This window comes from Carassius carassius, chromosome 19 (genome assembly GCF_963082965.1).
Source record: "Carassius carassius chromosome 19, fCarCar2.1, whole genome shotgun sequence".
Classification (NCBI taxonomy): Eukaryota; Metazoa; Chordata; class Actinopteri; order Cypriniformes; family Cyprinidae; genus Carassius; species Carassius carassius.
The window spans coordinates 17,250,152-17,270,977 of record NC_081773.1 but is presented as its reverse complement, the minus strand read 5'-3'; the positions used below and the strand labels follow the sequence as shown (position 1 = coordinate 17,270,977).

Sequence of the window (20,826 nt, the reverse complement as noted above, 5' to 3'; positions counted from 1 at the left end):
CCACACCCATCCCATCAGGACCTGGACTAAATCAAAATTAGACACTAGACACCAGCTGCCAGCAAGAACTGAGACTGACCCCATACCAATACTTAGTCATGTGTAAGTCATGTTTGTGTCTACTTGCTTTTACTACGATGTGTTTTGGTGCATTGTTTTCATATAAGGTGTATGTTTTCAAACATAACTCAAATCCAAACTGAATACACTGCTAGTCAATCTTTCAAAACCAGTTCTTTCACTGGTTATAATTTCAGTCCATATAATCATTGTTTCAAAACACAAGATTTTTGGAATAAATGAGGACATTTGGTTTAATCGCTGAAACACAACAGTATGACCTTTCAATTTAGTACTTTTAACAATCAGTTCATCCAAACAATGCAAGATACATTGTTTAATTTCAGCCATGCTGCTGAGGTTACAGTAATACAGGCTAGACTTTAACCATTCGACAATACACTTACATTACCTAACTTGCGTAACTAATGTAAAATCTGTTAAGTTTGTAATACTATGTCCAGTTTGTCAACAAAAGGTGTGATGGAGAGATGACATGGCCATGAGTTTTGTGTAGTACAGTTTGCTGTCGATACAGTATATGTCACTTTACCATATGACTAAGTCTGTACTGTACTTAGGTGACTTACATTACTTTGACATTGTCTGCCATAGTTTATAGTCCCACATGGCATACATGTCTCTCTTATTCAGATTTGTCTGGTCAATCTGACACATTCAATTGTACCTTAATGTATTTATCACAAATTGCAAATCTCTTTCACACACACACACTTTGAAAGTTGAGGTTATTATCTGATTTAAATAGCTTACTGTAACAATTTATTTTACTTGGTTATCCATTTTGGAAATTGTCCATGCAGTTCTACAGAATCTATATCTCTAGAAATGTATAGATACCAAATGATTAATTCACTGATTAACCATTAAGATCTGCTGGATTAAATCAGAGACGGAGAGGAAAATGAAAAGTTTGATCGTAATATCATTATGAATGACACTTGTTGTGAATGAAATGTTTAAACCGATGTGTAGTGGAATGTACAGTTAAAACCCAAGGACCAGATATGATGAATGAAGACCAGGAGTCAGAGATGCATTCAATTAAAGAAAAATTTACTGAAGAACATGGTTTGCAGTTTCATCAGCAGAAGTCGGCTTCAGTACTCTCGATGGAGTTCGTGGGCCGCTCTGCGTACAACTCAAAATCACCAACAATTATACTCTTGACAGGAGATTAATTGTGTCAATGCGCCGGTCAGCAAAAATCTGATTGGTTCCAAAACCTGACAGTTTCCACATATGGATGCAAGCTGGAAGAATATTATCTTCTGACGACTATTTTGGCGACGAGTCTCTCCAAAGACATATATCTGATACGCTGGACATCGGCAGTTGAACGTTTGTCCTGGGACTGTCTGAGCTTCTCCCTGTACAGACAGATACTAATAAATATACACGCAGAGAGCTTATCAGAACTTCAAGGCTGAATAGCCCTAGCTAGAATTTTATCAGTATGGTTTGTCACACACGCACTATCAGGGTTCCTACACAATTTTCATTTCAAAATTCCATACTTTTCCAGACTCAAATTTCCAGACTTCCCTACAGATTTTTCCGACCATATTTGACTTGTTCTGAAATTTTTTTTAAAATTCAACTGCTAACAAGTATGTTACATTCTAAAGATTTAGTATTGGCGTTTTTGCCTTTTATTAGGATAGGAAAGTGGCTAGACAGGAAGTAAGGTGGGAGAGAGAGGGGGGCGGGATTGGAAAAAGTCCATGAGCCAAGACTCGAACTCGGGTCTCCCAAAGCACAACAGCGCTACATGGCGACGCGCTTACCCACAATGCTATTGGCGCCGACAAGTATGTTACACTCTGAGTCAAAACCTCTATGTAGGCTATCATGTTAAATTTGTAAATTTGAAAATTGTAGCTACTGTTGCTTGTACAAGTCAATTTAACACCAAACCCAGTCAAGTTCAAAGCACAGCATTTAATTAAAACTGCAATGCTAAATCAGAGCAATGTTATTCATATTTGTAATTTTGTACATTTAAATATCTGTAAACCCCTACAGAAACAGAAGGGATGTTCATGTACAATTAACCAAAAAATTAGAAAATAGAGCTAAAGTCAATTGACAATGCTTAATTGGCTGTTAGGTACAGCAAACTTGTAAAGACTGTTTAAGCAATAGGTTAATTATAAATAAAATATTTAGAAATCCAAATTTCCTTTTGTGACCTTAACAATTAAAATGCTAAATCAGTCACAATTTTTTTTAAAGGGTTATTCATTTAAATGAAATTTATATCATCATTTACTTACCCTCATGTCATTCTCAACTAATAAGACTTTTTTTAATCTTGGAAATCTTGGACATGTGAAGATATTTAAAGGATTAGTTCACCTCAAAATGAAAATGTCCTAATCATTTACTCAACCCAATGCCATCCAAGATGGCAACCAACTCAGTTGGTTGCTCAAAAACTTAATTTATTTTTCACTGAAGAAAGAAAGACATGGATATCTTGGCATTGAGGTGAGTAAATGATTAGGACATTTTCATTTTGGGGTGAACTAGTCCTTTAATAAAGGGACTGAAATCTCTCAGATTTAAAAAGATATATATATTAATTTGTATTAATATAATAAAGTCTTATGGTTTTGAAAGACATGGGGGTGAATAAATGACCAATTTTGGGTGTACTATTCCTTTAAGAACTCCACCATTGACTCTGTTTTATCCTCAAACCCAACTTGCTTTCTCAAACTACAAAGTGCTGTGTTAACCACTGTTGAACTGTGAAAAGGAAGGAACACACAGGTCTGACCTTTACTGCCATGGCTAGGCTACAAGTTTTTCATTTCATTGATTTTCATTTCAATGTTTTTGTCATATTTCAGTAGCTCGTGTTCGTTATCCTTTGCAGCTTTCCTAAGGGCATTTGATTTTGCAAGCACAGAGATATTGTCACTGGCTTCTGCTTCAATTGCAAGTTCATCTGCAGATGTCAGAAGTGCATTTATGTTGTTGTGAAGCTTTCTTTTCTTCATCTTCATTTGGTCCACCTCATCCTGTAATATTTGCCGTTTCTTTGTTTGTTGTGTGTGCTCCTTCTTTTTTTTTTCCTCATCAAGGTATGCATGGTATCTCTTTCTTGCACAGTCAGCAGACTGTAGTAGTTCTTTGGTCATCCCTACATTAGCTACCCCACCCACATGGTGCAGGTGGTCTACTATTACCCGCTGGGCAATCAAGGTTCTCTCCTTCATGTTTGGAACAGTAATGTTCTTATTAACAGAGAACCCTCTTTCCACAGAAGCCTGACCATGGGACAGCAGAAGAACCTTTTGGACAATTTCCCACAGATCTTTGAATGCATGATCTTTTGCTAGCTGTGCATGAAAGAATGTGTCCAGTCTGGAGTGTGCACCAGTGAGCCACTCTGAGGCATCTTCACTCATTTTGCAGACCACAGCAAAGTCTCTGAACTGGTTGAGGATTGTGTAACACTTGTTCTCTCTGACTTTCCCAGCACTGGAGATGATTTGCAGGCACAGCCTCAGTTGTTTCTCACAAAGGCCAGACTTCTCTTTTATCTTCTGTGGATCCAGCCATGCCAAGTTTCTAACCAGTGTGTTCTTCAGAGGGCAGAGAGCTGTGACAAGGAACTCCTTGGTCTCTTTTCTAACTGTAAGGACATCTAGCTCAGAAACCTTCTTCCTCACCCTCAGCTCTGAAAGTTGTTTGTCTGCAACAAATCCTATGTTGATAAGGGAGGCATCTTTGTGATTTGATCTATCTGTGAAGTCTTCTGAGAAGAGCTTCACTGCAGTCTTCATCCTCTTAAGTACATCATCTTTGACAAATCTCCGGAGAAAGTGCATCAATGTAGTAAAAAGATCATCTGCCAGGAATGGTAGCATGGGCTTGTCAGTTTGATACTTTATTAGAAAAGGCTAGCATTCTTGCGCAACTGAGAGGCCTTAACATTAGCACCGTATGTCTGGATCTGTGGCCATATTGTAATGGCTCTTTCTAACACTGTGACATTTTCAAGCCATCTATGCTGACAGTACTTAAGAGGGAAAACAGTTGAACTTGTTACTTTGCTGTAATCATCACGCCTGGCTGGGGAGTCCTTAAAAAGCCAATAAAGGCAACTCAGAGTGTGCTCAATGTCCCAAGCGGTTTTACTGCTACCAGCTTTAAATGCATTGTGCATCACATGTAGCCCACAACTCCCTATGTAGAGGAGTTTGGAGCCAGTCTCGTCTTCCAAATCCTTGGAAAGCGTGTCAAACAGCTTCAAGTTTACATTCGGTCCATCCATTGATAGCTGCAATATGCCATGAATCCCAACAGTGTTGCAGTTGGTGCGTAGTGGTTTGTAGAGGTCATCAGCACATGCATGGCCAAGAAAGTGTGAGTCAAAGAACCTTGTGCTAACATGATCTCCATCCCAAAAGCGAATGTGCACATCTAACTGTTTTGACTGGAGGGGGCAGTTCAAACTCTCATCAAAAAGTAGAACATAGTCACTAGCACATTTCACTTTTGACAAAAGTAGTGATGAGAAATGTGGTGCAATTCCAAATGTTGTCAGGTAAGCTGCTTTGTCCTCCCCACATGTGAACTTAGCAGCAATGTTGCTGTCTGGAAACATAAGATGAAAAAGGTCATCCTTCCCAGAACAGCTGTTGAAGGAACCATGCTTTTCCATGACATCAAGTGCCCAGTACACTTCAGCAGACAGAACTTCTGGCCCACTCAAAGGTTCTCATTGAACTACCGGATGAAGTTGTAGCTGTGACACTACAATAAAAACAGTTTCAGCACATTTAGTAGAGAACAGGGTTGAAACATGATTATTTTGCTAACAGATTTATCCTCTAAAAAAAACAGACCCCATGCATGCAACAGTAGTCACACGTAGCTAGCCCTTCAGACTGACGGAGCGCTATTACAGCTTTCAAAGCAGCCAATCAGAGTTTGTTTTGTTCAGCGTCATGTTAAGGGCGTGAAAATGTAAAGTCGATGTCCCTAAAATTACAGACTGCTGTGCATCCATTAAATCCTTCAATCGGCAAGAGTCTATGCCATGAACGTCACATTATACTTTTGAAAATCCAGCGTATAGTTTATCCTGATAAGCGCTAATTTTTACAAATGTAGCTTTCTTCTTCTATGAGGGGTTTTGGCGTCACAGTAGCTTGTTTCCAGCTTCCAGGCAGACCGTTAACAAATATGACCTGGAAATCCGATGACGAACCGATGATGTCAGATTACATCTTTGAAACTCCCAAAGTGTTTCCGATTCTGTGTGCCTTATGCATCAGACTTTCAGCCAATGGTCTGTGGGCGTGAACTTTGAGGCTGAGACTTGTTTTTTTAATATTTCTAACACAATATAATAAATAAATAATACATATAATGAGCAATATCATACAAACAAGAGTCCTGTTTTGCTCTAGTTTTGCTCAGTAGAACAACTGCATCTACAAGCAATACACAGTGTTTAGTTATTAATTGAATCTGCATTTAACAAATTGGGTAAGTCAATGATTCAATGATTTATTCATAACAACAGTATTCACTTGCTTCATCCATGAATGAATTAGCCGGTATGAACGAGTCATTTTAATGGAGGTTTCAGTTTCATATTTTAAAGTATTTCCCACCCCACATTTTCTATTTCTGTATTCTAAATATATTATATTTAAACCATTAATCACATAACATTATTTGTGAAATTGTTACTGCAGTGTAACTGTATTCATGCCACCTGAGCTGCATTAAACATCTAAATGTCACTTCAGTTGCAGCTTCTCTGCCACCTCTGCATTTGATTTGTTATAGTCCTAAATTGCTAATGTAGTTAAAAGATGTCGCTGATAACTTTTTTTTTAAATAATGAAAAGATATGCAATCCAGTATAATAATGTTTGCGACACTATAAAATTATTTTATTAGAAAGCCTTGTAAGACATTGTTGTTGTCCATCAAAGTCCTCCAAGTATTCATTCAACCATATTATATAATTTATTTTTAGCATTGACGTTAGATTTAATAGTTTACTATTGTACAGTCACCTGTAAATATTTATTCTTTCTACAGATCCACTCACGTTTACAACATGCATTAGTTCTCTCAAACTGACAACATGCTTGAATGATAAGCAACCTTAAACGCTTTATAACCTGAATATATATTCACCTCTGACACATCGGATTTATACTATAATCTTTGAAGTTGAATTTAAATGATCATGTCATGCGCTCCCTTATCTGTTGCTGGTTTGAGTGACGCGGATGCGCGCACTCGTTCATTTAACGAAGGTCAAAATACAACTTATTTTGTGAAAAAGACAAACTTGTGTAATAGGAATAACGTTATACGCATAACAGTTATTGAATGAATTCCCTAGTCATAATAGATCACTTAAGAACAAAACACAATCTAATCTTAATGATTGCGTGCTCCCTCGATATTATGCTTATTTGATTGTGTGACGCGGATGCGCGTGCTCATTCAACGGCCCAGATTGGATATCCTACTCTAGTAAATATCGACATTTTGCGAAATGAAAATACACAACTTTAATTTGTTACACTGATACACTAGAAAATATCAAATATAGGCCTAACAGTAACGTTAAAGAGAAACAACACTCACGCCGCGTCACGCAATTGCACTCTGTGAACGCACCTGATAATAAATTGACCGGTGTGACTACTGATGCAGCTCAAAATACTCCATATTCCCTCTAGAAATGGCCTTTATCTTCTCACCAACACTATATTCAATTATCTTGGTGTGGTAACGTTAATGAATTGATAAGCTGACGTCAGCTTTCTAGACTTCCTGTTAACGTTAAGTAAGTTAATTAAAGGATAACATTAGACTGACTATAGTTCAAATGCTCACCTTTGATCAATCGGTACATTATGGGCTTCGTGACTTGATGTGGTCGGTCTTGGTCCCACCTTGGTCTGGGCCATAAACGTTGTGAGACTTTGTGTGGTGGATGCTGTGATGAGAAGACGATGCTTTTGGCCTAGCATATGGCTTACAATTGCCGCCTCCCCCATGTTGGAGATGTCAAATGATTTGACACAAAGTTTGCAAATAGCTTTCTTTGTAAATTTTAAGTCTTTGGCTAACCAGGCTTTATATTTAGGATTGGCAAGCCAGCCCTCGGAAAACTTGCATTTTCCCATTTTGTTTGCCGTGAAGTCCACACTCAAATGTAAAAATCAAGGACAAGGTGCCAGGTGTTTTTAGTCAAGCAGTTTGAGGTAGGGGCGCTGTGATGGCAACTGCCGCCTAACTACGTAACAGCCAATCACTGTAGACCTAGACTCCAGCAGATCAAGTGTAAAAACGATCAGCAGTGCTGGCAGATTGATCCAAATGGCATAAAAAAACCCGATTGTATATATTATATATTTATTATATACATTTAGAAATTCTTAATTTTATATTTAGAAAACGAAATAGGGACAACAGTCTGTAAACATAAATATTTTTCCATACTCTGATTTATTTTTTCCATACTTTTCCAGACCTGGAAAATACTCAAATCAAATTCCATACTTTTCCAAACCCCGTAGGAACCCTGCACTATGCAAGTCTCATCTTGGAGAGTAGAAATATAGGCTAAAACAGGATTTCTTATCATCAAGCCGATACATTAATATCACAGTATGTTGTCCAATCTCTCATGTCTCACATAAATGGGAGGTCATCCTGGCCCTGTGACCTGGGAAGGAAATAGACTTAACCCTTTAAAAGCTTACACATTAAGTTACACATTCCACTCTTGCATTAAAACATCTAAGTGGTTAAATACTGATAACTTGTTTAATAACCACACAATATATTAATTAAATAATTAATATAAGGAAGGAAGGATATGGTCAGGGCGGCATCCACTTCATCCTCCTTCAGATGATACCCCTATTTTGTGTTGTGAAAAGGATACCTTGTGATTTAGTGTTTTTTACTAAAGCAGTTGAAAGCATGCTGATGTTTCGAAAAGGTGCATTTTGATCATTGTTTGTGAGATTAGTAATAATAAGTTTGAAAATGTACAACTTGTGAAATCTGAAATAAAATTCTAAATTAAATTAATTTTAAAAAGCTGTAAAATTATTAGGGTCCATTCATGTAAAGTCACCTTTGTTTATGTAGTGCTTTATACAGTTAAGACTGTACAAAATAACAATCAATTATGCAAACTATGTCAGATATGAGACAAATTCGTATTCCGCTGTAAAACAGTTCTAAAAAGAAAATAATGTCATTGTTTAGCTCCAGTCAGCTCAGTGTTGATTCAGTTCAGTTCATCAATTAACAAACTATTTATGAAAAAGAAGCTCTACAAAAGACAATAGTTATTCAGTTTTATTTTGTCAGTTCAGTAACAATACTGAAGTTTAGATTCAAGATTAGTTAGATCTACAGAAGACAATTTCATTAGCAAGTGCACACAGAAGCAGTGCAGTGGAAGGCAAAAATAATTGCTTCTCAAACTATAGTCACAAAGCACATTTACATGCACAATTTGATATCAGTGAGACTAAAGTAATAATTTGTCATACAAAGGAATTAATCCAGTCAACTATATTTATTTTTAGGAAATGGATAAAAACAAAACAGTTTTTTCCGGAAACAACAGTGAGACATGTAACCAAGTCAGAAAGACTAGAAGACAACAGCAGAATCTAAATACAGTCAATAGGATAACAAGGCACACATAATCTAGATAATGCAATCTGCATTTCTGCTTAATATGCAGACAGAAGACATGCAACGTATTGTATGCACACTTTTAGCCATGTATAGTTGGATAGACCGATGAAGACTGAAGCTCAAGTACATAAAAACTAGTACTTTCAAACATACTTTAAATCTTAAGGTCTTTTTGTTTGATGCTAACAAAACATGTCAGCACAGCAAGGAATGACACATCCACTCTTCTGGAAGCAGACAGGAAAATCTGCCTTAATACTGCAAACTAGGTGACACAAGCCCTTGATCTGAGAGGGCCGTGCACCTGGAGTGGGCAAGGGGCTTAATGGGCTAAAGTTAGCTTAGTACCGTTTATTTGTCATATTCTCCTGTGACTCCTGTGAAGGCAGCTTGTTTTATGCTTCAAAGGTGTGGTGCAGAAGGGTTTTTTACCTGCAGCGAGAAAGATTGGGAGTATAAATCAGCCATTGTGTATGTGTGTGTGTGTCTGGTGACGTGTCAAAGGCCTCAGGTTCAGTTACAAAGAGCAGCTGTGTTTGCAATGGGGAAAGTGCACATACCTTTTGAAAGCCCAGTTGAAAAACCATTTTCTGTGCTGCTTTACTGTGAAACCACATGAGACTATGTCCCTAAGACCTCTTACAGAGTATTTTACCAGGTCTGGTAGGTGGTCTGCTATCGTTCCTATCAAAGGCATGCAAAGAGGCCTTACATTTTCAGTTTTTCAAAGCATGAACAAGTTATATTTGCTGTAGAAGTTTGCATGGTAAATTGAAATCCTTCATCAAATCAAATGTAACCACCATGTGGTTACACTGCCACCATTTCCATGCTCTCTTGGCCGCACAACACACCCATGGCTGACATTCTGAGATGAGACTTAAGGGGATGCATGTAGAAATACAAATAAGGAGCTCCAGTGGCTCTTCCCTGTCAGGATGTCAACCCTGTGGTTTGCTCATAAATCACGTTCCCAGAGTTCGATACACTAAAATGCCGTTTGCCTCCAGAGCCGTGAGCCAGTATCAACAGCCAGAGCATTCAGACAGAAGTGAAGTCATGTACAGCGTCTCTGAATGCAGGAAGGAAAAGTAGGTTTGTGTGATAGCTGTAATGTCTGAGTTGAGCCATTAGGAGCTGAACAGCAACAGATGTGACTGTGAAGGCCTGATCTTCTGCCCTCTCATGAAATCTCTCTCTTATTCACCTAGATTCTTTCTCATTTCCTTCAAATAAACACATGGTCTTAGGAATTTTTTTGCAAAAATTATTAAGCAAAATAAAGATTCTTAACTATTTTTAGGTCACTAATCACAAGTAAATTTGACAAAAATTTTTACAGGCAGTCAGAGGATCTTCTATTACAGCAAAATATGTAATGTTTTTTTTTTTTTTTTTTTAAATCATGAGAACATTCAAAAGACCAACATTTATTTAAAATAGAAATATTTTGCAACGTCATACCTTTACGGTCTTTCAATTCTTACCCCAAACTTTTGGACAGTAGTCTATTTTATTTAAACAGAAGCATTAGGCCTTTAATTCATGAAGTTTTCTAGCAATCTAAATGTGCCAAATGAGTCTTTTTTAGGAGCAGTGTCCTTCATTTGCAGAGAGACGTGATAACTGTGAATGCTGAGCCTTACTGGAATGCAAGCTATGTCCTGCAGCACTGTTACCCAGACTCACTCTATCCTGCTTCATTTATCTGGTCTTAATCACCTAATGAGTCTGTCTCTGACTGACTGACTGTTTGTGTTCAGTGATGGAATGTAGAATCGCTCTGTTTGTGAGCATATAGAGGCCTGATTAACCCAATACACTTCTTTAAGTTTATTATGAAATGCTGACTGTGATGCAAAGTGCCCATGGTAACCTTCACACTTATGCTTTTCTGTGAACCTCGGAGACAATAACAATGGCTGCAGCACATGTTCAGCACTGCTGATGAATCATTTGTAATGCAAATGTTTTTGCAAAATGGGGCCTACAATATTGTAGGCTACATGTGTGTTTTTTTAACATGGGTGGCACATTGTGTTTATTCATAAACAACAATGTAGGTTTTTTGTCTTTATGCTTGAGCGTCTGATCTTTGTCAGTAGCATTACTCATTCACAGGACCAAATTTCACCCGATTTATGCCAGTATTTTTTCATCACCATATACAGAACCCAGTCAAGAAGATATAATACCATGTACTGTATGTCCTGTATACATTATTTTCTATGTAACACTATGAAGTACACAGGCACTACTATCGAATAATGATCCAGATTTCAATTTAGACGGTATATTCTGGATTTCAGAAATGAAAAAGACTGACCAAAGACTAGATTTTACATCAGTCTGTCCTATAGCGCCATCTAGTGGATGAAAGTTCATGGTGCATGTTCACGAACATCGGGCGTCTATACGGTATTAGCAGTTTGTGAAAGGGTTCATTTAAACAAATAAACACAAAATACAAAAATAACATAAAACACCATGAGAGTAGTCAATATGATACATTTATTGTATTACATATTTTCTGAATATGTTAGCTAGGGGTTAAGAACGTTATGAAAGATTTTTCATTTTGGGTTAACTATTCCTTTAACTCGGCAGAGGAAGAAGAGAGTGTCTCAAGTGACCAAGTGACTCATATAATTGGAGTGTGTGAGGAGGGAGAATCTGGGTTTGATATATTGGTTGGTGTGTCTTTGTGGTTTATACCAGCTAAGTATGGTGTAGACTCAAGCAGGATGTTAGGTCATGGAATTACATGTCACTGTATGAAATTCTGCTTCTCTCTTCCAGAGCAGGTCAAAGGCACAATGGCTAAATCTGACCTGAGACTGAGACCAGATCTCCACATAAGTTTGTTTGTGCAGTAGTGTGTCATAGCTGTGCTGTTCACACACAAGCAGATGGTAATATTAAAGTCATAGTTGATTTGTTTTCTGTGAAACTGTGCAACTACCTAGTAATCTACATCCTATCCACTTTTATTGAAGAGTTGCTACATGCACGTACTAAAGCCCAGCCATGTAAACTGTTAATCCGAAAGTAATTTAGAAGGGTTTCACATTCTGTTTATGAGTTACTAGGAATACATTCATAGTATTCTGTGCCATTTGAGTCCCCATGACATAATGTGGTATATTTTGTGTAAAAATGGGTTAATACTTGTTTCTGGATGCTAATCTTACAAAGTTACTGTCTATCTACAACCAGACACAATACATATATGCTTAAAAATGTATTAATTAAAATTAATTACTTTTATTTTAGTGCAAGTGGGCTAAAATGCCATGTCCCCAAGGAAGCTTGCATAACTCCAGCCACAAATATAAGTAATAAAAATCTAACCAATTCCAATTTTTTCAATATTATATATAGTATATTCTATAGTATATTCTTATTTATAATATTCTGATGAAAAGTCCCTCTGAACTTGGCCTTTGAATGTTTCTCTAATAACATGATTCTCAGGAATAATACTTTTTGGTGGTAAACTATCTACAAGAAGCAGATTAATTTTTCAGTGTTTTATAATGATTCACTGATGTGCTAAAGCATAACATGTCAACTCTGTTATGATTATTTCTAATCAAAACTAATACTTTTTTGTAATTTTGAAAATATGGTTAATAACCAGGTTAAAAATCTTCCTCTGTGATCACTACACACTAGCGTGTTGTTTATCACATGAGTAGCAATAGCTGACTTTAACTTAAAATGACCCTCCTTACTACCCACACTGTTACTGTTTTGCACTGTAACAGGGTGGACATATTGTAACATTTGATGTAAAAAAAAAATTGTTTAAAGCATGTGGTACTTATAATTAATTTATTATACATTTAAAAGAAAGAGTTGCTTAAATATGGTAGTATGCATGTAATTGTCATTAAATGGCACTGTTGTCTGCAGAAGAAAAGCAGCAACACTACAGAGCTTGTTGTGATGCACACCCTGAAAGAAGGCAGATATTCCCCAATAAAAAGAAGGGGAGATGGGGAAAAGGACATAAAGAAAGGAAGAAAAAAAGAAAGTTTTAGAACTCAGCTTTGTTGATTAGGTAGAAACTGTAATAAATTATCTTCACTTTGCCATTACAATGTTTGTGTGTCTCTGTGATGTGTGTTCGTGTCTACATGCTGTGTGTGTGTGTGTGTGTGTGTGTGTGTGCTCTTGTTTTGTGACATATCAGGACACAACTCTGTATAATGACATGGGTATGACACAGGTATTAAAGGAGAGGGTGACTTATGAGGACATAACCCATGTCCCAATTTTTCAAAACGCTTATAAATCATACAGAATGATTTTTTTTGAGAAAGTAAAAATGCACAAAGTTTCCTGTGAGGGTTAGGGTTAGGCGTAGGGTTGGTGTAGGGCCTTAGAATATACAGTTTGTACAGTATAAAAACCATTACGCCTATGGGATGTCCCCACTTTTCACAAAAACAAACATGTTACAAAAACCCACAGGTATAGTAATAACAGTAAACTTTTATCTTGTGGGGACATTTATTTGGTTGGAAAACAGCTTATATTCGTAAGTCATACAGAATTAAATGTTAAAACTTAAAACAACTGTATTTTTGTGTGAGGGATAGGTTTAGGTGTAGTGCTAGGGTAAGGTTATAAAACAAAAAAATTCCAGCAGAAAATGTATGTAAAAATTTATCTATTATAAATCGTAAGTGATTGTAAATTATGACAATATGCTTCTTGTATCAGGCAACATGTTGGAATATAATGTTGTTTAGTGGTGTGATGTCCACTCTGTTACCTCAGTGTTTTTGTGATATTACTAAAATAAGTTCAACAAATGCTATGCATGTATTTGTGGTTACTTGTGGTAAAATTAAATAAGTTAAAATGGTTCCAAAATTCCATTTCCATTTATTTTTATTCTATAAGAAATGTGTTGAAATTACGCTGTCTCAAAAATACAACAACTGTTTTTTCAAGATAATGCCCGATTATGTACATTTTGTTAAAATACATTTGCAGAGTAAAGAGAGGGACATTTTAGCTCTTAGAAATGTAAATATTACATTAAATGTGCACACAAAACACTGAAATAAGAATGACCTGTAACAGGGTGGACATTTGGTCCTTGCACGTCTGAGGAATTTCGTGAAAAAATATTAAAGAATAATATCCTGAGCTGGACCAATATATATTTATTAGATAAATGATTACATCATGGAAACTTAAACATTTTTTTATGGAAAGTTACCAAGCTGAAATGACACTGAATAAAAATGGCCCTATGATGAAATGATCTAATAGAGTGATCTAATAATCTCTTCACTAGTTCTATAACAAAGTATACATGATGGATATTTACTCAAACAGACAAATGTCCTAAGTTCCTGGATTAACTTTTCTTTGGCAGCTTTCATGATGTGTCCAGTCTCCCAGGATGTGTAGACACATCATAGACTCACAGACTAGAAACTGACTGTACAAAACCACAGAGTGAGCTGGACATTGCTCAGGTTAATCATGAAATCATGAGAGGGAGGGATGGAAATAAACATTTAAATAAATGCAGTAGGCAGTCCTGCTTAACAGAGTGGGTGACTCAACACCTCTTAAATTTAAGAAAGATTGGATGTTATTTTGGTGAAATCTGCTAGCAATTATTCTTGACTGTTGCAAAAATAAGTTTCAGATAAAAAAAAATAATGAATAGGCTTAGAGTAAGTATTTCTTGATTTAAAAAAAAAATCTGTTTTCTTGTTTTATTAAAGTTAACTTGTTTTAACTTTAATAAAGATACTTGAGAAGTGCCAATGTTTCAATTACAAATTGGCAAGAATAGTAATTTCACCACATGCTACTTCACGCTCATGTGTCACACGTTTTTAATTAAGTAGCCTATTCAGTAGGAAAATAACTCGGTTTGTAAATTTTAAGGGGTAATTCATCCAAAAGGAACTCTCTGTCATCATTTACTCTCACACTTACGTCGTTCCAAAGCTGATTACTCTAGCAGGTCTTCCCGATCCAGCCCTTTGCACAATCGTCATCATTTACTGAAATCACACGTCAGACCACGCGTACTGTAGTCGGCAGGAAACCCATTTAAACTTGGCTCGTGCAGGATGTGCCCAGTTCATTGCGTGACAGCTGCGCGATAACATCTGCATGATCCACTGCAGAATGAGAGAAATGCGCGTGTTAACTGTCGTACTCGCCGTTATATGTGTGCTGCTGAAGGAGGCTGAAGCTTGGGGTTACAAGAATGGAATACTGCACAACTCTATCTGGCTGGGTAATTATTCCATTTGATCTTACTGATGTGTTTATTCAAACTACTTAAGTGACACATAACCATTTTAAATGGACTAATTTGTTTTTTTGTTGTTTCTTTTGGATTTTCCCCTCATATAATGTATGTAAAAAAAACACAGTTAATCTGTTCAACAGAACTTACATGTTGAATATATTGCATTGTCATGAGTCATGATTGAATATGTGTGCTGTTGTGTGCATTTCGCTTTGGCCCCATGCATAGACAAGAGAGGTATATTTATGGCTCAGTGCAGCCAGTCTGAAGGGACCTTGTAAAAACAGGGAAATGACTTCATTCTGTCACGGTGTACTGCAGCTTACCCCACGGCACCCACGAAAACCCATGGACATTTCTCTGTAGATTTGGCTTGTTCTTAGTGCATTAGATAGCTATATAAGAGTTTAACCATTTTTCACTGTAAAAAAAACACTGTTTACCAAACTTTTAGATGCAGCCTACTGTGGTTTGGTTTAAAACTTTTAAATAAATGAATCAGTGTGTGTAATTTATTGGGCAAGATCATGTGGGTTGAACACCACAAAGAAAGTCTAAACAATATGTCTAAGTATATTTATTTTTCAGATTTATTTATTTCTTCAAACATTTCAGTAATGATAGAATTTATGCTAGTTGGAAAGAGTATGTTGAAATACATTTTCACCAGTCAGTGTATGGCAACAAAGCAAAACAAGTAGGCTAATCTAATTTAATTGAACTTTATTAGAAATGTATACACAACAAATGTAATTTATATAAAAAAATAGTTGAAAACTATCCTTTAATTTAGGCCATCATAGCAAAACGTATTGAAACCCCACTGAAAGTCACTGTATATTTGCCATACTGTAAGCAACTTTATTTATTAACTTAAAGTTGCAAAGTGGCTTGACCACCACTACACATCTGAAAACAGTTAAATAAGCTAGTGTTTAGCTACATTCATGCTTCAAATGAGTCTCCCATTTAGAGGCTTTCTCAGAGACACGTTTGGAGCTCACTAATGGTTGCAGTCTTCTGAGGTTTGAAGTCAATACAGTAAAAACATTGGCTTATAACTCATTTGAGACAGGATCCAACTTCTTCAAGGTTAAGCATGCATGCTTAAAAACAACTGCAAAGCAGCATGATGTTCTTTGATAGAGATCAAAACAGGCCAGTGATATTAACAACAGCAACTGTGGATGTACATTGTATTTGTCCCATATGTATGTCCTGCACAGTGAAACATTGTGTAAAACTGAAATAAATTTCCTGTGCCCCAGGTCTGATGTAATTTGAGTAGACAAGTAGAATCATTGTTCAGAGACACTGAACAGACCCAGATAACTACACACGAGTCCTCAAAGCTGATAGTGTTGCCAAATGAGATACATGCTCTCTCTCCTTAAAGAGCAAGCAGCCGGAGTTTACCACCGCGAATCTCGCAAAGGAAGATATCAGCTGACGTACAAGGAAGCCATGGCTGTGTGCAAATTTGAGGGGGGTACTCTTGCGACATATGATCAACTGGAGGCTGCTCGCCAAATTGGTTTGTATCACACTTACAAATCTCACTTAGATCAGATGCCAAAAGAAATAGTAATGGCTCTGGCCTACAGCATAAGTGCCAAAAGCCAAACAAGTCAACTTGGATCATTCTAAATTGCCTTTATTATAACAATAAACAATTAGCAAGCAGAATTATAATCAGCATTCTCGCAGATATATTAAATATTTGCACATATCTTATAAACTGTGTTATAAACCATCCCCAGTGTTATGTTTGAACTGTAAATGTCATTGTCATGTGTTGCCTGAGCAGGAACACCTGTTTGCTTGTAGTAAGAGTACATTTGTTCCAGTCATGAGCTCTGTGGTTACTTCAGGCTTGTGACACTCTATGTTGGAGGTCTGCTTGGCTTTCTTTTTATCATCTCTGTTTGCATCCTTCAAATGGTGCCCATGGCTCCTCAGAGCACAAGAGCCCTTTATTCATTACCCCTTTAAAATATATATTTTTTTTCATTAAATATGAGCAGTGAAAAAAGAAATGTTTGGGTTATTAAGTTAAAACAGTGTTAACAGTGTTTAATAATTTGTAATTAATTGCATTTTAGATCGAATAATATTTATGTCAAATGTTGCTTCATAATAACGGACATTGCACAGTATTACAACATTTGTCATTCTCCCAAAGGGTTCCATGTGTGTGCAGCTGGATGGTTCGACAAAGGACGCGTGGGCTATCCGATTGTGAAAGCTGGTGCCAACTGTGGTTTCGGAAAGGTTGGAATAATTGATTATGGATATCGGCTCAACAAAAGTGAGAAGTGGGATGTCTACTGCTATAACCCTGGGGGTGAGTCTGAGCAATGGCCGTTTGGCAGTCTTGTTGAATTTTAAATCTTTATAGGTTAATGACAATTTCTGTATATCATAATTCAGGCACTGATTGGTCTCAAAACTGTAAGGGTGGGATAACGTGTCGTCTGGACAAAGACAACCATGACTAAATGTTGTAGAAAAAAAGTGTTGTATGTTTAATTACACACAGTGACAGATAGAAATAGAGGACAGTGGACCTCAGCACAGGACAATATTCATATAAGTTAATTGTAGGAAAAATGTCTTAGATGTGGAGCAGTCAAAACAAACAGAAAGAGAATAAATATTCTACATTATACATTTCTTGGAAAATGTTTGAGTCTATAATGAAAAATGTTTCAGACCATGAATAATCTAAATGAAGCCCCATGAAAGTTTTACAAGATGTGGTAATGCATTACCAGACACCCAGCTGATGTTTTTCCCCTGATTTGTCATAAGCTAGTGAAAGAAATACTTCATATGGAGAACCTGACTCATTAGTGTTCTCAAAAAATAGTGAACTCAGACTTTCAGGTTGAGATGTCCTGTGAGAAATGTTGATGTGGACATTTTCTATTACATTTCTGTGTCATACTTTCAATAGATATTTATTAAAGTCTCATTATGGGTAATGAAAGGTTCATATTTTTGTTTGGTTTTGGGAGTCCCCAACAACAGGTTGACATGCATGCAAGGTCCAAAAAAAAAATTATAGGCCTACTTTTGTTTTATGCATTTATTTTGACCTTATTTGCTCAACGACTCCCAAAAGATTTGTTCTTTGTTTCCAAAGCCCTACTTTGCGTGACGGTAATCTGTGGTTATTGTCCAATTGATCTCATTTCATCATGGCTGGAATTCCTGGGGCAAGTTCAAGCTCAAACCAGTTTCCAGTTTAAACGACATGTTTTCTGGAAAGTTTTTATGCATGTTGCTGCTGATTGGGCTGACATTTTTGACACACCCACCAAACAAGAGAAGACCATGTGCAACAGGGTTTGAAATATGTTTTCTCTTGTTTGGTGGGTGTGTCAAAAATGTCAGCCCAATCACCAGCAACATGTATAAACCACGTGGTAGTAAAGATACAACTCGCACAGTGTAATTAACATCAAAATAAATTCACAAGAGCAAGTATATGGTTTGCACATGTTTATTTACATTAAAGGCAAAATAACCGAAATAATAAGAGCACAAGTATAGATCTGGAACTTCTTTAAGTCTGTCTAAATATCATTTATTAATTGCAATGTCTTCTGGTACATATCGTTTCCTTAGTAAGGTGTGCTAGACACTGATTAATGTAACAAAAATACTATTCATATTTATATATTTTGCTATTGTATTGATGAGTGACAGTTTCATAAACTTTTCTATACTCCTCTGATAATATAATAGTAAATATTACAATAACAGCACAACGACAGTGATAATGATAAGCCTAATACTCACAATAAAAATAATAAGGTCATGTAGATCATAACACAGTCTCTGAGGTAAGAAGTGGATTATCCTTCACCTGAAATGTTTGTATTTTCATCCTGAAATGAAACGTTGAGCATGTTTTGCTGTATTTAACATGTATTTATACCGATTTCATCAGCCTCCAAAAAATTCTTAAAAGAACACAAAGAATGGACTACTCAGCTGCCATAGTTGCAACTCTTGCATCATCAGAACAGGGTGTTCAATGCACCACTGTTTCTGTTTAAAAAACGTTTTGAACGTTTTATACACGGTGCACTTTCAGATTTAAAACTTTGCAAGATGTTTTCATTCAGCTGTTACACAATGCATGAAAGGTACTTTTCAAAAATCCAGAAAAGAGGCACTTTAATAGATAAACACACATAGAAAAGTTTGAATATTAGTTTCAAGCATTTCCTCAAAGTTTAATTCTGATATTGCAAAAGACAGATGTTCAGTGCAATACAGTGCAAAGAGGGTGGGTCATATTTAATAATAATAATAAAAAGACTATAGTATAAATTCAGTTTTCTATATAGTATCCAGTAACTACGTCATTGAGGGCTGGGCACCAGATGTGTGTGTCACTGAGCTCCCAATCAAACCACAGAGTTTGGATTTGTCATTGACTGCATAAGCATAGTGCTTATATTCCTTCGACTCCTTTTATACTTCTGATACTTATTTCCACATGGAGAGATGAAGAAATGAAACATGAACTAAACACAAACTAAAGAAACTTTTTGGTGTAGTAGGACTGGCAACTTGAGTTTATTGACTTTTATGCATGCATTAATTTGTACACCTTTGTCTTTCCAGCAAAGGAGTGTGGAGGCGTGCACACAGATCAGGAGAAGGTTTTCAGTTCTCCTGGATATCCAGAAGACTACCAGGATAAGCAGATTTGCTACTGGCACATTCGTGTGCGTTATGGCCAACGAATCCGCCTGCACTTCCTAGACTTTGACATTGAGGAAGACACAGATTGCCTCAGTGACTACCTGGAGATTTATGACAGCTATGATGATGTTTCAGGCTTTGTTGGAAGGTAAATAACAGACAATTTGTTTTTTTCACCATTGAACATTATGTTCCATTTTTTAATTGCTGCTGAGAGTTTAGAGTTCTGACACTGAACTAACTAAATTTTACTGACTAAATTTTCTTCAAAATAATAACATGTATCTGTCTGCTCTGGATAGATACTGTGGGGATGAACTTCCAGAGGACTTCATAAGTACAGGTATGTTATTGCATTAATTTAAACTTCAAAAGTTTTTTCTCTTGGACAATACGTCAATTGGAATGTATCTCTTAAATAGATTTCATTAGATATCTTTCTATGATTCTACATTATCTCTTGCACAGGAAATGTCATGACTCTGAAGTTCCTTTCTGATTCCTCGGTGACGGGTGGAGGTTTTCAGCTGCAGTACATCGCTGTCAATTCCTCTCAGCTCTTTGACAATCACACTGATGCCTTGTCTTGACCAATGTTTAAAGCACCAAACCCACTTCTTTAATACACCCAAACCCACAACTGTGTCATTTTTTATATTTTTATTTCTTTACCAAGGGTGCAATGATAAAGCTATTAATAATTACAATTGTAAGTGCATAGGTCTGTGAACATTTAAAAAATAAACACTCATAAAACAAAGTTCATTTAATGTGTTTAATGCATTGAAGTGTTTTGTTGTAACCACAAGAAATAAGCTGATATCTTTTTGAATAGATCTTAACCCCTGGGATGTAAAAGTGCTTGAAATGATAGAAGTATACTTTGTCCTAAAAAAGTTGTTTGCATTCTTCAAAATTTAGAACTCATTATGAAACATAACATGATACTAATACTAACCAACAACAACAACAACAACAACAACAAAAAAAGGCAGCATTAATTAATGCAAAGTTTTTGACTGCAATGAAAG

At 36.4% G+C, this 20,826-nt stretch overlaps 1 protein-coding gene across 1 annotated transcript; it reads left to right on the top strand.

Moving 5' to 3' along the window:
• Positions 1-14,864: 14,864 nt before the first annotated feature.
• Positions 14,865-20,762, top strand: LOC132094725 (tumor necrosis factor-inducible gene 6 protein-like). Its single transcript, XM_059499381.1, has 6 exons — positions 14,865-15,061; positions 16,473-16,610; positions 17,259-17,420; positions 19,715-19,943; positions 20,098-20,138; positions 20,264-20,762. The coding sequence occupies exons 1-6, from the start codon at positions 14,935-14,937 to the stop codon at positions 20,383-20,385; spliced, it is 819 nt and encodes a 272-aa protein (XP_059355364.1). The 5' UTR covers positions 14,865-14,934; the 3' UTR covers positions 20,386-20,762.
• Positions 20,763-20,826: the final 64 nt, after the last annotated feature.

Bases quoted from the DNA above. Each gene is read 5' to 3' on its own strand.
- LOC132094725 (XM_059499381.1), top strand. From the start codon at position 14,935: ATGATCCACTGCAGAATGAGAGAAATGCGCGTGTTAACTGTCGTACTC. The intron at 17,421-19,714 runs GTGAGTCTGAGC...TTGTCTTTCCAG, and splicing joins CTACTGCTATAACCCTGGGG to CAAAGGAGTGTGGAGGCGTG. The intron at 19,944-20,097 runs GTAAATAACAGA...TGCTCTGGATAG, and splicing joins GTTTCAGGCTTTGTTGGAAG to ATACTGTGGGGATGAACTTC.